Source organism: Penicillium verhagenii (assembly GCF_028828195.1).
Source record: "Penicillium verhagenii strain IBT 33310 chromosome Unknown utg000002l_segment0_segment0, whole genome shotgun sequence".
Classification (NCBI taxonomy): Eukaryota; Fungi; Ascomycota; class Eurotiomycetes; order Eurotiales; family Aspergillaceae; genus Penicillium; species Penicillium verhagenii.
In genome coordinates this window covers 1,365,093-1,381,941 of record NW_026643166.1, presented here as the reverse complement: position 1 = coordinate 1,381,941, position 16,849 = coordinate 1,365,093, and the positions used below count along the sequence as shown (strand labels likewise).

The 16,849-nt window shown below is 47.3% G+C and overlaps 3 protein-coding genes across 3 annotated transcripts; all 3 read left to right on the top strand.

Annotated features, from left to right (window-relative positions):
• Positions 1-5,136: 5,136 nt before the first annotated feature.
• N7466_000505 (uncharacterized protein) lies at positions 5,137-6,897 on the top strand (the record flags this gene model as incomplete). The annotated part of the gene is made up of 4 exons (XM_057159903.1): positions 5,137-5,232; positions 5,294-5,891; positions 5,952-6,134; positions 6,191-6,897. The coding sequence occupies 4 exons, from the start codon at positions 5,137-5,139 to the stop codon at positions 6,895-6,897; spliced, it is 1,584 nt and encodes a 527-aa protein (XP_057026151.1).
• Positions 6,898-8,486: 1,589 nt separating this feature from the next.
• Positions 8,487-12,753, top strand: N7466_000504 (uncharacterized protein; the record flags this gene model as incomplete). The annotated part of the gene is made up of 4 exons (XM_057159902.1): positions 8,487-9,029; positions 9,104-10,304; positions 10,370-11,920; positions 11,981-12,753. 4 exons carry the CDS (start codon positions 8,487-8,489, stop codon positions 12,751-12,753), a joined length of 4,068 nt encoding a protein of 1,355 aa, XP_057026150.1.
• Positions 12,754-13,373: 620 nt separating this feature from the next.
• Positions 13,374-14,944, top strand: N7466_000503 (putative protein N-terminal asparagine amidohydrolase; the record flags this gene model as incomplete). The annotated part of the gene is made up of 2 exons (XM_057159901.1): positions 13,374-13,728; positions 13,926-14,944. The coding sequence occupies 2 exons, from the start codon at positions 13,374-13,376 to the stop codon at positions 14,942-14,944; spliced, it is 1,374 nt and encodes a 457-aa protein (XP_057026149.1).
• Positions 14,945-16,849: the final 1,905 nt, after the last annotated feature.

The following is a 16,849-nucleotide window of genomic DNA, read 5'->3' as shown; positions in this document are numbered from 1 at the left end:
TGTAGAAAGGGAACTATCGACCGGAGAACAAAGTACGGACTCGCTTTCTCTTTTACATGGACTCAGTGGCGGTGAGCCAAATAATTAAGAATTCAAGTAGCCGTCCCGACTCCCCCGTAGCCTTAACCGTAACCGTATAGTCCAACATGAAGCGCCCGGGCACAGACATGCAGATCGAGCGCAAGTGCAATCACTATTCAGTTCCCCATGCAGTCATGATATTGAGGGGGGTCTGGAAAAACCCCCTCCACCAACATCCACCAACCTCCACCAACAGAACAAGCCAACTTCAACTGGCACATCCGTCACATCCCCACCCCGTTTCGGGGAACTGTCAGTGCACATACCCGCTGTCACCAGCCAAGGTAACGCCTCAATCCAAGGTTTCAGGGTGATTGCATTGGAAAACAACCACTCAAGCCACCGAACAGCTCCGGCAGCTTTGGTTATGACTATCTCGATCGTACATCGGCCATCGGCCATATCGCTTGGCGGTAATAGCGGTCACAGAAATAATTACCGAGAGACAATCTCCAGGTGTCAAATGTCAAATGTGTCAAATGTGTCAAGTTTTCAACGCTATACTCCGTAGTGAATCACCTACAGTAGTTTCTGGAACTACTGTAGAAGAATTTTCTTTTGTTTGCTACGTAGCATGTATGGCGCTTCAACCAGGGAACAAAAAATGGAAAGCAAGAAACTAGGAAGCCAGAAACAAAGAGAAGCATATAAATCTAAAATCTAATCTCCACCCCTTACCCTCCCACTGGAACGCCAAGTCCTGTCAAGATGCGTTGGCTAGCTGTATAACCGTGTATTTGGGGGGAGGGGGAGGGGGGAAATTTTGGCTTCAATGTTGTATTTTTGCTTTTATTCTCCTTTTCTTCTGTTCAAACGGTTGGGAAAATCTGTTTTTTATTTTTTTCATACCATCGGGCTGAATGTGGATGATTTGCTATGATGAACAGGGGGTTCCCCTGTAGCTTTATCTGCACTTGGATCTGGATTTGGCGTTTTGTGGGCTTACACTGACCACCATTATTAATAGGACCACTTAGCTATGGGCCTATCGGAGTACGAGAATGACACACAGGACGGTGGATCTGTGGCGGTGCCACATGTACATATGTACATGTACAAAGTCAATCCCAAACTTAGTACTACGCACAGCACTTGTGAGGTAGGCAGTGACCGTGCCGGTACATAGCCAGCTGAAAATAGCTGCAACTGAGCCACGTTTCTGTGGCTCAAATCTACGATGTACATTCAGAGCAGGGATATGACACGAAGACCTGCATTCGAGTCTGCCAATCAGCGTCTGGGATTCTGTAGTTTAGTGAAGATTGCAAGTTGGAACTTGGACTAAGCCTGTCATCAAGTGAAGAATTTGGAGCCTAGGCCCTAATGCGCATCACAGTTGTCCGGAGTACTCCGTCCATTTTTTTTTTTCATTTTGCTTTTTTTTTTATGTTTTCTTTTCTGTTTTTTCTTTTTTTTTCATTTTTTTTGCCCGTTGAGATTTAACCATTCTAACGGGTGTCCCGATTTTCTGCATTGCACCGGAACTGGAGATGGTGGGGTTGAGAAGGCAATGAGAAATTCCCAAAACAAAAACTCAAGGGAAACGAAATTCATTGGAAGATTCAACGAGGTTCGCGCTTGAGAATTGACGTGTGAATTTTGAGGGCTCCATAGGGGCGATAACAAACAGACATTTTCAAATGTTTTAGTATGCCCCCTTGCGATTGATAGTGGGGTAAGTGAGTTATAGTCTCGCGCGGCTTGTCAAGCCGTTGATCGCTAGTGTTAGCTGACGTCGGAAACTAATGGGTTTCTATTTTATCTATACTAAATAACTGCTTTGTTTGACAAATACTGGTAACTGTCAAAAGTACAGGGGGTTTACAAGAAGCTTAGGGGAAATAAACCTGTGGCAAGCTAATGCTTAGGGGAAATGCAACGATGATCCGGTCTTTTGTTACTACCGTATTAGATAGTAGATATACGCCTTTGTGGCAAAACCTTGAAATTCACTGATCGGGACAAGATTTGAAGATTTGAATGATTTTGAAAGAAACATTTGAAAAAAAAAAACAGCCAAAATTTAGGCAATCGTGCTTAGATCAAACACAGCGCAGGTACGATGTTTTGTGTTGCAGGTCCACAATGCATCTCCGATTGATTTTTTGGGACCGATCTGGCGCATAAATGTCTAAATTCTACATGATAGTTGCCTTCTTGTCCCGGGAAATTGTATTCGAGTCCGGGAGATGGACAAAGTGACAGTAGCTTGGGGTAGTTTTCCTTTCCCTTGGGTTCATACTAAGATTGACTAGGGAAACCATAGGGAAATCATGTTCGGAGTTGCTACCAGTAGGGGATTTCTTTTTTCTTTTTTCCCTTTTCCCTTTTCCCTCTTTTTCCTTTTTCTCGTCATATCTTTATTACTAGTACTTTGAATAAGAAATTAATTTCAAAACGGAAAGAGATTGCCTTGGTAATTTACCCCAAGCTAGATCAGGAATTTTAGGGTGGGAAGTGGGGGACGATTGTTGCCGAAACAAAGAGACTTGAATCAAAAGTACAGCGCTTATTTCACTCGGAGGAACATTGTCAGTCCCCCGGCTGATTTCATACGGGAGAACTCTGTCACAGGAGTTGCTTTGGTCTCGATTCGTGTTAGAACGGAGAGCGCCTCATCCAATGTACGCGGCTAGAATAGACCAGTGGTTCTGGCCCGCAGATTCCGGTGCTTTGATGCATTCGATTTCGCTTACTCACCTTCCGAGATCATGTTCCTGTTCATCTTATTTGGCGAGATTTGAAGGGTCTGATCTCAGGGGTTTTCTTCTTCTCTCTGTTAATTGCAAGGTAGAGGGAAAAGAGAGAGAAATTAAGTAGTACCCCGGTAGCCGGTAACACTCCCCGCGAGCTCCTGTCAAATCCACCTGGGAATTTTTATTTTTATTTTAAAAAAAGGGAGATCTACAAGAATCATGATGTCGTCAAAGTTCGATGGGGACCCTATCAGCGAGTCATTCTTTGAATTACCCAGGATCCAGGGTTTTGGGCCACGCACAAGCCGCATCTTGATAGGTTCATGGACTTGGGGATGGCGTGGGCCACACGGCAACTGGGCCCACTGATTGGCTACGACGGCACCTGCAAGTCCAGTAGCGCCGGGGCACATCAACAACAGATCCGGGTGCTCGAGCACACAGTAGTGTAGTTTGTTTCGTGGAGGCTTACACCAAATACATGCAGTTCGTTCGTGATTGCCTGCTATGATTTGTCAGGGGCTGTTAGGGCTCCTATTCCCGGTATCCGTCGTCACACCAGAACCGAGATCTCCAGCAAAAAAAAAGGGGAGAGAAAAAAAGTCCCTGGGGACTGGATTGTTACATAATTTTTCTTACTGCACGGAACCTCCGACAGCTGAAGTTGATCTGCATTGTACCTTATGTAGCCACATTGGTATTTTTACGTGGACTTTCCCCTCTTGACGCAAGGCCTGTGCGGGCCTTTTCTTTTTCTTTTTTTTTTTTCTGGTGGCTGAGATAGACAGAAAAAAAAAGCAGGTGACAGGCGAAGCTGGAGTATTTGACGCGACCAGGGGTTTGAAATGAGAATATTTAAGTGAAGTTTTAGCGATATCACCAAACAAAGAATGGCGGTTCAACGTGGATCCACGGGGCGTTTTGTCCCGAGAGATGACGAGGTTTTTCATGGGAACAAAAGAAAAACGTTTGCGATTAAGGGTGGGAAACGGCTAATAGGAATTCAAGGTTGCCTCACTTCTTTGTCAGTTGAAGATCCTCCGAGTCTACTTTCAAGTTAACAATTTGGGTACATTTGACAGCCATGACATCCCGAGAGTGGGACTTTTCAAGAGGGCTAGGCGATCGATAATCGACAAGACCAGTCTCTATTAGGGACTGATACCGAGGGAAAGTGGAGTTTAGGACATTCAATTAAAAAAGAAAAAAAAGAAAACGAAAAGAATATAAAAATATAAGAATATAAAAATAACAGAATTATCAAATCGATCTACCAGCAGGGATGTCTAGATCGGGACTCTGGGCTTTTTTTTTTGACTGGAAAAGCTACCGGGGATCCCCCGGCTTTCTAGAGGGATCATCCATGCTCGATGTGGCACTGTTTGATATTTGAAATGGAAAAATGATTTTTTGGAAAGAATTTAGAAATTCAGAAATTCAGAAAATCAGAAAAGAAAATTAGAATAAAAAAATAGATAATTAGAATTAAAAAAAAGAAAAGGGACTTTGGCCTACACAATCGTACCCCCCAATCGCAAACCATGAACTGAAATAGTAGCTCTGGACTCTCTAGCATTGCATCTTTTGGGATTAATTTAAACACCCTGCTCTTCCCTCTCAGATTCACTTCTTTTTTTCCTACATTCCATTCCATCTATATCCATCGATACATTTTCTTGCCCACTTCGACTACATCCTGTGGCCCCCAACAAGATATTGTGTATACAACCAAGACAACCCCGTTTGTACGATCCATATTCCTTCTCACCTAGGAATACCCCGGGAAATCCAACATCAAACGAGTGGATCGATTCCATCTTCCTTCTTCGTTCCTGCATTCGAACCCGTCGGCTACCAACATCGACTTGGCTCTACTTCTGCAGTCTTCCCTATATTACCTGTGATCTTGAACACTCCCGTGAGTCTATCTGCAAAAATCCCCAAACGGATAGTCCCGTTCCAAATAGCTTGGCTTGGAAAACCGTTCGCGGGTCACTATTTCTTCATATACCGCTACCCGGCGGGGCACGGGGATGATAGCCGCCCGTTGGGCACTGGTTGTCGAACGCTGTTTTGAACGGCTTCATGCCGGTTGCATTGAGCTCAAAGTTCGAGACCATGAAGCTAACTAGATGGCCTAGAGCATTCTTCCACTATAGGTGTGAACACACGAAAAAAAAAAAGGATCTTCAGTCCCCGAAAACGCTAGCCTTCTCTATATCTATAAGAAGGTCCTTCCCATCTGGGAATATTCTATACATTCAACAGGATTTTGTTTCAAGTTCAAGCATTTGAATATTGATATCACCATCCCGCGGGAATACTTTATACATCAGGACAATTTGTCCTACTCGACATAATGGTTTACAACACCAAGCCCAGTGCTTCAACTGGGGCTATGAAACGGTCCGCTTCATCTTTAAATGAAGGCCCTCCGGGTTGGGATGTGGCTCCTGTATGTCGAGTTGGCTTCGGATTTTCATTGAATCATAACTAACATCCATCGATCAACTTAGCCTATGATGGCCCAATCTCGGTCCACTTTCCGCCTGCCTTATGCCCATTATGCTATGATTTACGTCGACAGCGAAGGCAAGCTCAAGTGTGACGAGTCTGCCTCTATTCAAGAACGAAACTCAACTCTTTTCACTTCTGAAGTTCGCCAAAACTTCCTCGAAATTGTTGGTGAGAGAGCCGGCATCCAGCCTTCTGCCCGCCGTACTCTGGAGGCATCGCCTCGCCGAGTTCGTCGCCGTCGCGGAGATGCGCCTGGTACCTCAGTCACTGATTCTCGCTACGATGATGCTTCCGATAATGATGACTACGCTTCTAATGGATCCACTGATAAGGTTCCTATCCGCATCGGAGATATTCAAAAGGTCATGGCCTATTACGAGGGTGCCTTCAAGCACTTCCAACAACTCAACTGCCGCATGGTCGCCAAGGCATTCATTAAGTACATTGAGCCTCGCAAGCAAGTGAGACATCCTTACAACGGAGGAAAGCCCTCGGCAGGAGCTCCTCCTGGCTCTACAGGTGACCCAGAAAAGACTAAGCCTGAGTGGTGGCCCCCGGGTGTTATGCACAAGGAGCCCGATCACCTTCGCAAAGAGTGTATGTATCACTTAGCCTCACACTTCGTTTGCCGTTTATGCTAATTTTGTTTTTGAATAGACCGCATTGAGCTGCTCATCCACATCATTCGCAAGCTCAGCAGCTTTGGAATCACGGCCGATAAGCTTAAGGAAGTCGCTAGCGACACCAAGCGAAGCCTGAAGCACCCTTCCCACATTGAGATCATTAATGAGATCCTGCGATTAAGAAAGATGGAAGAGCGATTCGAGCGTGGTGAAGTTGGTATGTATCTTCTGAATCTGGAAACCATTATATTTCAGTTACTAATCCCGACTCAGATGCCAATATGGTTGTCTTTGTTCAAAACCGAGGACCCAGCCCCAAGGGCGACTGTGACGAGGAAGAAGACACAAACGAGCCTAGAAGGTCATCACTAGAAGCTCCCGACCTGATTGAAGACGTCCTGACACCCACATCATCTGTCGAGCAACTCGGCCCAATGACCACCCCCATCGACTCCCTTTCCCTCGCAAGTCGCACATTACCCAGCAGCTACCCAATGGCCCCCGACATGAGCTTTGATGGCGCTCGACAAGACCGACCCTTCTACAATACCCCACCTCAATACGCAGAGTCCTTTTCCCAGACAATGCTCAGCACCCCCGTCACCGTCACCGCAGAGATGATCAGCCCCCACGACGTTTCCGTCTACGACTACTCCCAGCTCCCCTTCTCCACATCCAGTCCGGAGCAGCAGCGCAACTCAGCTTCAGGTCACTACGCTGATCCCTGGGGCCCACCCACATTCCGCCAGAACGTCTTCAACCCTGTTGACTACGGTGCCCCGCCACACAGCCAGCCCGTGGGCGCATACCACACACCCATGGCCTCGCCAGCTCACATCACAGAAATGTCGCACCCACAAAATCCCCACCACTACACCCATTCCCCAATGGACCCCATGGCACAAAGGGCTTTGCCTTTCCGCACTGGATCGCTAGGACACCCCAACCACCATGGGCTGCCATTGTCCCACCCTGCCTAGATCCCAATGGACGGGCTGGACCCGGTTGGAAGGCAATGTGCAATGAATTGAATTTGAAAAAGAAGCTACAGGCTTCATAACGATTATATGACTGATGGCTCTGAATACCACACACAAAGTACTCACCAAGGGGCTTTTGCACGGGAGTTGTCGTTTGTGAATAAAAAATTGGTCGGTGTCTACCAAAGGAGCCGCGCAGATATATGGTTTGGGATTGTTTTGTTTGTGTTTGAGATATCTTGGCCTGTTTTGGAATTTTTGGAACTTGGACTGGGGCTTCTGGACGCTGGATTTTGGTTGCTTGGTTTTATTTTCTCTTTCTTTCTCTTCTTTTTTTTTGTCCAACTTCCGGTTTTTTTCTTCTTTTCTTTTCTTTTCTCTTCTTCTTTTTACCTTTTACAACCTATATTGTTGACCTTCTTACTCTCGCTAATACTCTTGGTTACCTTTATTTCGTTGATTCATTTTTGTATATGGATGTTGGATTTTACCTTACATGTTTGCTTCATGGGGCTATGTTGATAAGCAATTATTAGGTAGATAGTGGATAGTGAACAGAAATCACCTTTAAATAACTTGACACACGGATTGGCCTTGTAGATAAGAGTCTCCTCTCTAGGGTTTCCCTACTAGATATCAACAAAAAAACCAGAGCTGCCTTGTAGGTGCGCCGAATCCTCATCCGTCTTACACTATACTAGTAGTTAATTGCTTGCAAAGAAGAGTCATATTCTTGATTGACAGCTGTAGTATAAGTGTAGAATGTTTATGGGAATCCGCCCATACCTACCATGAATCATCAGGGGTCTATCTATTGCTCGCCCAGAAGCTACTGTGCGAGATGTAATTTGTAGAATTCAGTTACATAGATGGCGTTATGGAAGGCGGTGTGGTACGATTTAGGCGCTACTCTATATCGGGTTAAGCGCGGTTAATAGTGCCGCTTTCCTGAGGTCGCGTTAGTCTGAAGAGCTTCATATCACCACAAACGCCGAGTCAGCAGCTTCTTGCCCGGTATGGGCCCCCCAATTCTGCACCTGATACGACAACATATTCGAGAAACAGGAACTAACAATAACAGTCTAGGCGCCTGACCTCCCGACGTTTCTTTCACGATTTCTCCCATGCCATACCCTTCATACTCGGATTTCCGTCGCACGCCGTAATCTTGACTGCATTCACCCGCTACCCCCACAATAACACTGACTCAATGACCTTGGCTTCAATGAGGCAGTAAAGAACACACATATCTGAAAGGTAATGCCGCCACTCTCCCAATGTAGATGCTCTCTAAGCCTGCGCATTCGATTGCCGCCCGCCGCCCGCCGCCGTCCAACTTTATCGCCGCCTCATATCCCAGCAAACTGCAGGTCTTACCTAGCTTTGGTTACCAACATGGACTGACATATTTGTTCTCGCCTTGGCGAAACTTCAATTTTTAGATTCTCTCTATTCACGATAGCGAGCCGTTCCATCCAGGCTTGCACTCGAACGGACAAATCCATTTTAATCAAAACAATTGCAACAACGTCAGGTGCTGAATTAGCTGGTTGTGGCCTTCTGATTCTCCTCCGCTGATAGCGGGCAGGATGGCCACCCCGTTCAATCCATTCAGTAGCCTGGCCCAAAGAGGAGCGGCGAGCTCTGCAGCTACAGCGAATCGGGGGAGAGGGACATCGACTGGACATGACTCACAATCCTCTTTGAGAGGGTCTAGTGCAGTTCGCGGCCAATCCAACTTTACCAGAGGAAGAGGCAGAGGCCAGGCACGTGGCCTGGCCCGTGGTCGAGGCCGGGGTCGGGGCCGGGGTGCCGGCGATGGCGCTCCATCGCAAGGCGTACATTCGAGCTCTACATCACAGCCTTCGCAGACCCAGAAAGCGAATTCTCCATTCAACCAGGTTGGACAAAAAAACTCGGGCTTTAATCCTTTTACGGCTACAAATACCCAGCACAGCAACTCACCATTTGCTGGTCTTCAGAATGCGCCAGATACCACTCAACCGGCTACCAATACTTCGCAGTTTGGAAAGACAAACGCCGTGCTTAACTCAACTAGCAGCGGTGGGCTAGGCCATGTTCCTTTAGAAAATGCCACGACTTTGTCTCAATACCAAGAGCGGTATGACCAGGTAAGTAGTTCCTCCCAACGAACGTGTTGAAGCCTGGGAATCTCTTGAATATCATTATCTAACTAATATTGCAGCTGAAAATTGATCGTGCCAAACAGAGGCAGAAGGCCATAAGGGATGGCCAAATGGCCGACCCCAACCAGCCAACCTCATTGAACAAAGCCATTACACCCGTGGGCACCTGTACCAGCATGTGTCCTGAGTTTGAACGTGTTGAGCGTATCGTACAGAAGATGTATGACAAGTGTGAAAGAGTAAAGTCCCTTGTTTCCTCCCAGTTCATCTGGTTGCTTTACCGCCATATACTAACATTTCACTCCCAGTACCTACATCCATCAAGCGGCACTCTGCAAACAATGGAAACCAAAATGCTGAAGCGATTCCGACGCTCGGCTGCTGGATACGATGAGCAGCTTCCCTCCGATATTCGCACACCAAACACATTGCTTCAGAGCACCAACTATTTGATTCGGCATATTATTGGTGGAACTGAGCCGCTGGGCATTATTCACAAATTCGTGTGGGATCGCACACGGTCTATCCGTAACGATTTCTCTGTCCAGCAAGTCACGCATGAAACTGATGTCAAGACCGCTGTCATTTGTCTGGAGAGGATTGCTCGATTCCATATCGTGTCATTACATCTCCTCTCTAGCCCAGAAAACGAAGAGCCTTTTGACCGCCATCAGGAACGCGAGCAACTGAATAACACAATGCTATCGCTCATGTACTATTATGACGATCACCGCGGACGCATCCACTTCCCGAACGAAGATGAATTCCGGGCATACTACATCATATTCTCTATTCATGATCAGCGACCAGATTTAGAAGCTCGTGTTTCGAGATGGCCGACTAACCTATTAACATCGCCACGTGTTCAGGTTGCAATGGAGCTATATAGTGCCTCTGGCAACACCTGGGAATACCAGAGAGCGCTGGATTCAAGGCGCCCTAATGCTGTTGCGCAGGGATTCTATACACGCTTTTTCAACATCGTTAACTCGCCTAGTGTGTCCTATTTAATGGCATGCGTCGCTGAAATTTACTTCAGCCAAGTTCGCCAGACAGCCATCCGTGCTATCTGGAAAGCCTACTCCAGACCTCAGCAATCCAAGAATGATGACTGGAAGCTGGAGGAGCTGACAAAGGTTTTGCATTTTGATGACGAAGATGAAACAAGAAAGTTCTGTGAGGACCAGGGCTTGGAAATCTCAGAGAACGCCAATCAAGAGTTATACCTCAATTGGGGTAACCGCGCTGTTGATTCCATTGGTATGTATCAGTGTCGACATGGTCATCATTCATACTATCCTGTAATTTACTAATATTCTTATCAGAATTCTCGCCGTCTTCCGACCATGCTTACTCCGAATCCAATGTGGAATCAAAGCGGGGTGGAAGAAACCTGGTCGCCGTTATTCTAGGAATGAACATCAAAGAGGCAGCAAAAATGGGCCTGGTAGACGAATCCGAGCTTCCTGAACGTATGGAATACTCGCTCAGTGTTCCTGGAATTCCAGAATCTTCTGTCCCCATTGGTAGCGATGAGGATATGAACCCGGCTCCAGTGGTAGAACCCTTTGCCGTACTGGATAGCGATCGCTTGACAGATGAGTCTAGCTCGGGCACCCCTGTTCATTTTCCAAGCCCTCTGCCCGGTGCAAATAAACCACTGGGCTTTCAACCAACCGTGCCTGGTCCGCAGACTTCAAACCCTTTCAAATCCCCTCTGAACCCTTTCGCATCCCCATTTGCCACAGCAACCGGGGTTGCTAGTTCAACTACAGCTTCTTCGTCGGCTTTTAACCCCTTTGCAGCTGCTTTGAACTCAGCCCCATCGCCACCGACCGTTCCTGCGGCACCGCCATCGCCTTTCTCGTTCAGCAAATCAGCGGAAGAACAGAAGCCAAATATTGGGCAGACACCTTCAATTTTTGCTGGCAAGAGCGCCCTTAAGCCCTCACCCGAGCCGTCAACTACTGCCCCAAATCCATTTGCAGCATCTCTATCCTCATTTACGGCTTCCCAGTCACCAGACTCTACCCCTCAGGCGGATTTCCCTTCCCCATTCACACAACAGCAATCCACTTCATTGTTATCTACTGCCAAGTCCTCTTTCCCCTCAACCGACTTCAAGAATAACAATTCTGCGGAGGTTTCTGCTTCTCAGTCTACGTCATCCTTTTCAGCGCCAAATCCTTTCTTTCCCTCTGCAAGTATCGGGGACATTGGCAATGCGAAAGGTCCCACCCCCGCCTCAACTTCACCCTTCAATTTCGCCAATCCTGCACAACAATCACAGCAGCCTTCCAAATTCCCCTCATTTGTCCCAGATCCGCTTCCTCAAAAAAGCCCATCACCACCAATCCCTTCGAGTGATCCGGAAGATAAGCCAAAGAGCATTTTTGCCAATACGAATGGATTGGCCAAGGCAGGCAATCTCTTCTCCAATGTTCCTTCATCGGAAAAGCATACATTCGGACAGGAACAGGCTCGAGTAGCACCGTCTCAAGGGGACCGCCATAATCAGGCTACTGAAAACTCTTCATCGGCTTCTGGCCTATTTGCTCCGGCATCAAAACTTACTTCACAACCTTTGAACTCCATCTTCTCATCTCCAAAATCGACTGAGCCAATGGGACAGGAGCCCCGGGCAGCCGAAAACCCTCTTTTTACACGATCGCAAAATCCGCCATCCATATTTGCTCCCAATGCCTCTGCCAATGACCTTTCTGTTAAGGACAAGATCCAACAGCAAAAGCCAGTACCTCTAACAGCAGCGACTGAGCAAACTCCGCCGGAATCTGAGAAATCTGATACCCTGCTAGCTTCTTCTCTTTCGCCTCCGGAGCCATCTATCAAGCGTAAATTTGAAGATGGACCCCCTGGTAAGTTTGATATCTCATATATTTTGCGTGGTCGAGAAGCATATCTAAGTATAATTCTAGTTCACGGAACATCGGAGGATGAGAAAGTTGCTTGGAGAGCCCTTCTCATGCGAATCTCAGAGAAGCAAGCTCGCAAGAAGGCGCGTAAATTGGAAGAGGAACAGCGACTAGAAAGGGAGCTCGAACAAGAGGAGAGTAGGAAGAGAGCGCTGGAAGAAGAGGCTGCCGACGAGCTGTCGGATGGACGAGAGTCAAAAACCCTAAAGGTATCCGACCTGGTGGACAATCCGGAACCCGCGAAAAATTTCTCTTTTCATGAAGCGGAAACTCGACCTCTGCCCAGACTACCCTGTCTGGATCATTTCGATGCATCTTTCAATAACAGAGAACCAACCGCCGCCGAGATTGAGGCGATTGAAGCGGCAGGACGCGCCCGTCGCCAACGTGCGTTTGATGAAGATGAAATTCTTCTTTCGGCAGCTCGCATTGCGGCCGAGCAACTAAAGAATGGGCCTAAGATCTTTGATCCGCACCCTTCTGAGTACACTGCCGGGCACTCCTTATCGCATCATCCTCATAGGAGCTTTTCGGGTCCCAATCCACTTTCTCAGAGCATGTCGATGCCTCCGCCGCGTCCGAGCCATGGGTATAAGGTTGCTTATGCTCCTGACAAGCCCATAGGTCTCGGTCGGACGATGTCGCGTTCTGAAGAGAGAATCCGACGAACCGGAGCCCATGGGCTGGCTTATATTCCTCTTGACTTTAGTCGTCGCAAGAGTGTCGACAAGAGCAAAAGCCCGGACGAGAGGGACAATTTCTCGCGAACCAACTAAGTTGTGAAGCTTGTGCAATTCTGCATTTCTTAGAGCTCTACTAGTATTCTTTTTGGATGTGATCCCATCTGAGAGAAGGCTATTTTTTGCATTTTTGTGGGCGTTTCTTTTGAATTATGTGGGCTTGACTTTAGTCGGCTCCTGCACATTTACGGAGTACACATATTTACATGGTCTTCTGCAGGCTTACTCTGTAGCAAATACCCTTGATTTATCTTTATTTTTTGAATCTTCAGATAACCTTTGAATATGATTAAACTTATGAATCACTCAACCACTATTACCTACTACCTACTAGTAACCATGGTGCTCAAGTGCTCACTTGGTATCTACGTTTTTCATTTGTTGTTTTTTCAGCGTCCAGATGTCAGGTCCATCCAACATTTTGAAAACATACAACATTCACTTACCATAATAAATGTCATATACACTAAAAGTATTGTTTTATGACCTTGTTATAAGGTTCATGCTGTGTTTCCCATATTCACGTGATAGTCTGACGTAGCATGGACTCATTGGAGGCGCCCGCAGCAAGGATCCACTCCGCGAGTCCGCGGATACGCACTTCATTGGGGACCAGAACGACAAGCCCCAGTATAAGGGTTTAATCTAAAGTCTGGATGGCATTGAAACTGACTCCACGAGCAACATCTATTTTCAACACCAATCCAACCTGGCAGCTCTACCGCTCTTCACACCGAGTCAGCTCCTTGTATCATATCCAAAATCTCGAGTCACTCCGAAATTTCTCAACTTCGCGTCGCCAGGAAATGCGTATCGCGACGCTGCAGTTCGCCCCCAAGTTGGGCGACGTTGAGGGAAATATCCAGCGTGCCAACGAAATCTTGAACCGTGGAAAAGTTATTTCCTTGAGTTCTGATGACACTTTGAATTCTACATCTGGCTTGACGGCTGCCATTGAGATTGAAAAATTAAAACCTGATATTTTGGTTTTGCCTGAATTGGCATTGACAGGTATGTATAATACCAAGTTTTGCAGCCCCCTTCCTCCGTCATATCTCCCTTTCTTCCAAGACTATGAGAGTATTTGTCTTTTCGGTCTTGGGTATTCAATTCTGAGAGTATAACATGCTGCACATCACATGCCTACTCTTGTTACATTTCCCACATGTACCAGAATACAACCCACTCACCAATAAGAAACACCACAGGATACAACTTCCCCTCATTGGAAGCCATAAAACCATATCTTGAACCCGCAGGCACAGGCCGCAGCGCCACCTGGGCGCGCGACACAGCCAAGCGCCTAAACTGCAAAGTCTGTATCGGGTACCCAGAGATCGAAAGTGGAAATGGCACAAAGCCAACTCAGTACTACAATTCCCTTCTTGTAGTTGACGAGCACGGCGAGGTCATCCACAACTACCGCAAATGCTTTCTGTATTACACAGATGAGACGTGGGCCGCAGAGGGCAATGTGGAGCGGGGGTTCCACGAGCTTGAGTTCCACTCGCGGGATTATGCACAGCGGGTATCCGGGGATCTCGTGGGCGATAATGATACCCACCGAGGTGCAGATGTGGGTGGCGATAAAGATAGAGGCGACGGTGATGTGGGTATGGATGTAGGATCAGGATCGGAAACAAAGTCAGGATCCGCCTCACCCAGCCAAAAAGTGGCAACATCATTTGGAATATGTATGGATATCAACCCGTACAAATTCGAAGCGCCCTACACAGCCTACGAATTTGCCTCGCGCGTTCTGGACTCGCAGACCCAGCTGGTTATTCTCTCTATGGCTTGGTTGGGCCTGGATAGTCGTGAGGCCATGTCTGCATTAAAGGGGGAACCAGATATGGATACATTTAGCTACTGGCTACAGCGGTTCATGCCGCTCTTGGAGAAAAAGATGCAGCATGCACGAAATATGGATGATGATGCGGAGAATGACAGGGCTCCCAAACAGGTTGTGATCGTCTTTGCCAATCGAGCCGGGGAGGAGCCAGGGACAGATGATACCAAGCCACCGGCGCTGTATGCGGGGACCAGCGCCGTTGTTGCAGTGACGCAACGGGCCGGGTCGGGGTCACGGGAGGGAGCACAGGTAGAGAGTTCGATGGAGGTGAAGATCCTCTGTTGGGATCTGCTTGGGGCGCAGGAGGAAGGGATTTGTTTCGCGGATAGCACGGCAGATCCGAAAATGGTGTTTGGGCTTCGTCGTGCGAAGTGAGACAAGTTTCGAGACGAAACGCGTCAGTGGAGCTTGGGGAAGTTTTGTGGAGTTTGGAAGGTGGGGAGGTGCAACTTGTGTGGGTGGTTGCCTTCTTTTGCTAGTTGTGACTAGCGAGGAAGATTGGTTGCAAAAAGACGCATCATATATGAAAATAGACATATAGATCTAGGACATTCATGTGTTAGAGATACTGGTAGGTGTTCAAAAAGCTCACAATGGGCATCTCATCGAGTCACTTGGTTTTTTCTTTTTCTTTTTTTTCTTCTTTTTGGTACGGTTCTAGTTGTTACTACTACATGCTACCCCTCTGCACTAGTGACTAGTGATATCAGTCATGACAATTTTGTGCAGGATGATCGCATGGGAGATCGACTATTTCTGCAGAACACATATCCACTTTATTTGGGGGTCCTATGATCAGGCGATCTTTCGCATCTTGTAGAGGCTAGAGCCTAGCCCATTCAGTGCAACCCCGGGCAGGATAAGAAACAGACTTGAAACATGTGATGGTTCATTGCCGGAATGTAAGGCAAAAGTAGCGATAAGAAAATAAAGGTAAAAAGCAGGCCAAATCTTGGAATTTGGGAAAAGATGGGGGGTACTTGTGTCTTATTGAACTTATTGTAGTGACCGTAGTATACAACTGTATACTACCAGTACTTCATAGTATCATACTTCTATCCCGCACTTGCCTGAATGGGACTGATAGTGGTCCGTGTCCCAACTACACGTGATAGGGTGGTCGAATAGCCAATCAAGTACTAGAAACATGGAGTGTGTGTGAGGGGCACGGGACTATTGCACATGATTAAAAGGGTGGTGATTTTTTTTTTTTTTTTCGTTTTTCAAGTAAAGGGGATTCAGGGAAAGGAGATGACGGATAATCATAATAAGGGAAGATAGCGATCAAGATTATAATATGATTGATGATGGTTTCCTACGCAGTAAGATACATTCTCTTGAGTCTTGCGGATGTCTCAGGCAGCCAGGCTTTACGATTCGGAATTCACGTCAGGTGACATTTGGCGCGAGCGGTCTCCAAGGGTCCACCGTATTTGTTCTTTCCCTCCCCCTTCACGTGATCTTCTCCTCAACCCTTCCACGTGAGTTCACCTCGACTCGACGCTTTCCCCTCAGAATCACCCATTTTGCAGTAATAATCTGCGATTACGAGTTGATTATCAAGGCGTTCTCGTTCCGAGCTCCATCTTTTTCCTCGCTTCCGTCCTCATCAATTTGGGGAGTGCTTTTTACAAAAGTTCGCAAATCGCGAAACAACGTGACTTCACCTTGTTATTGTCCGTGGCAGGTGACTTCCTGTCAGGTGATAAAGAGGATCATCCAAGGTAACCAAATCTACCCCTCGGACTTCAAACAAAATGCACTTTCCTTTTTCCCACTTCCCCATCTCGCGTCGTGATGATATCGCGAGTGTTTCCCACACTCAACCCTGTCGTCCCCCTTGCCTGAATCTCCTCGGTCGCCCGCAGCCATGACGCGCCTTAGATGTTCGTGAATGACTTGCGACAGAGCCTCAGGGTGACCTTGAGTTGAATCAGAGCTTCGTGGATGGACTTTCGCAATGTGATTAGCCCCTTGAATTCTCGCTGGCAATGAAACCGCTTGATCCCGACCGTCCCTTGGGCCATCCGCCCCAACGGGCGCGTCGAGTTCACGCGTTTTGTCCTTCTCGCCTTCTGTTTACCCCAGGAGCGCTGATTCGTTCCCCTCGGGGACGGGCTGGCCCATCCATCACACTGACCTACCACTTCACTGACTCTTGTGGTCTGTGGTCTAAACCTATTATTAACCCCGTCTTTTTCTGCCTGCTGCTTGACACTAAACCTGCTTCCCCTCACCCGATGACTAACCACTATCCCACTTTAGGCTCTCACGCCGATG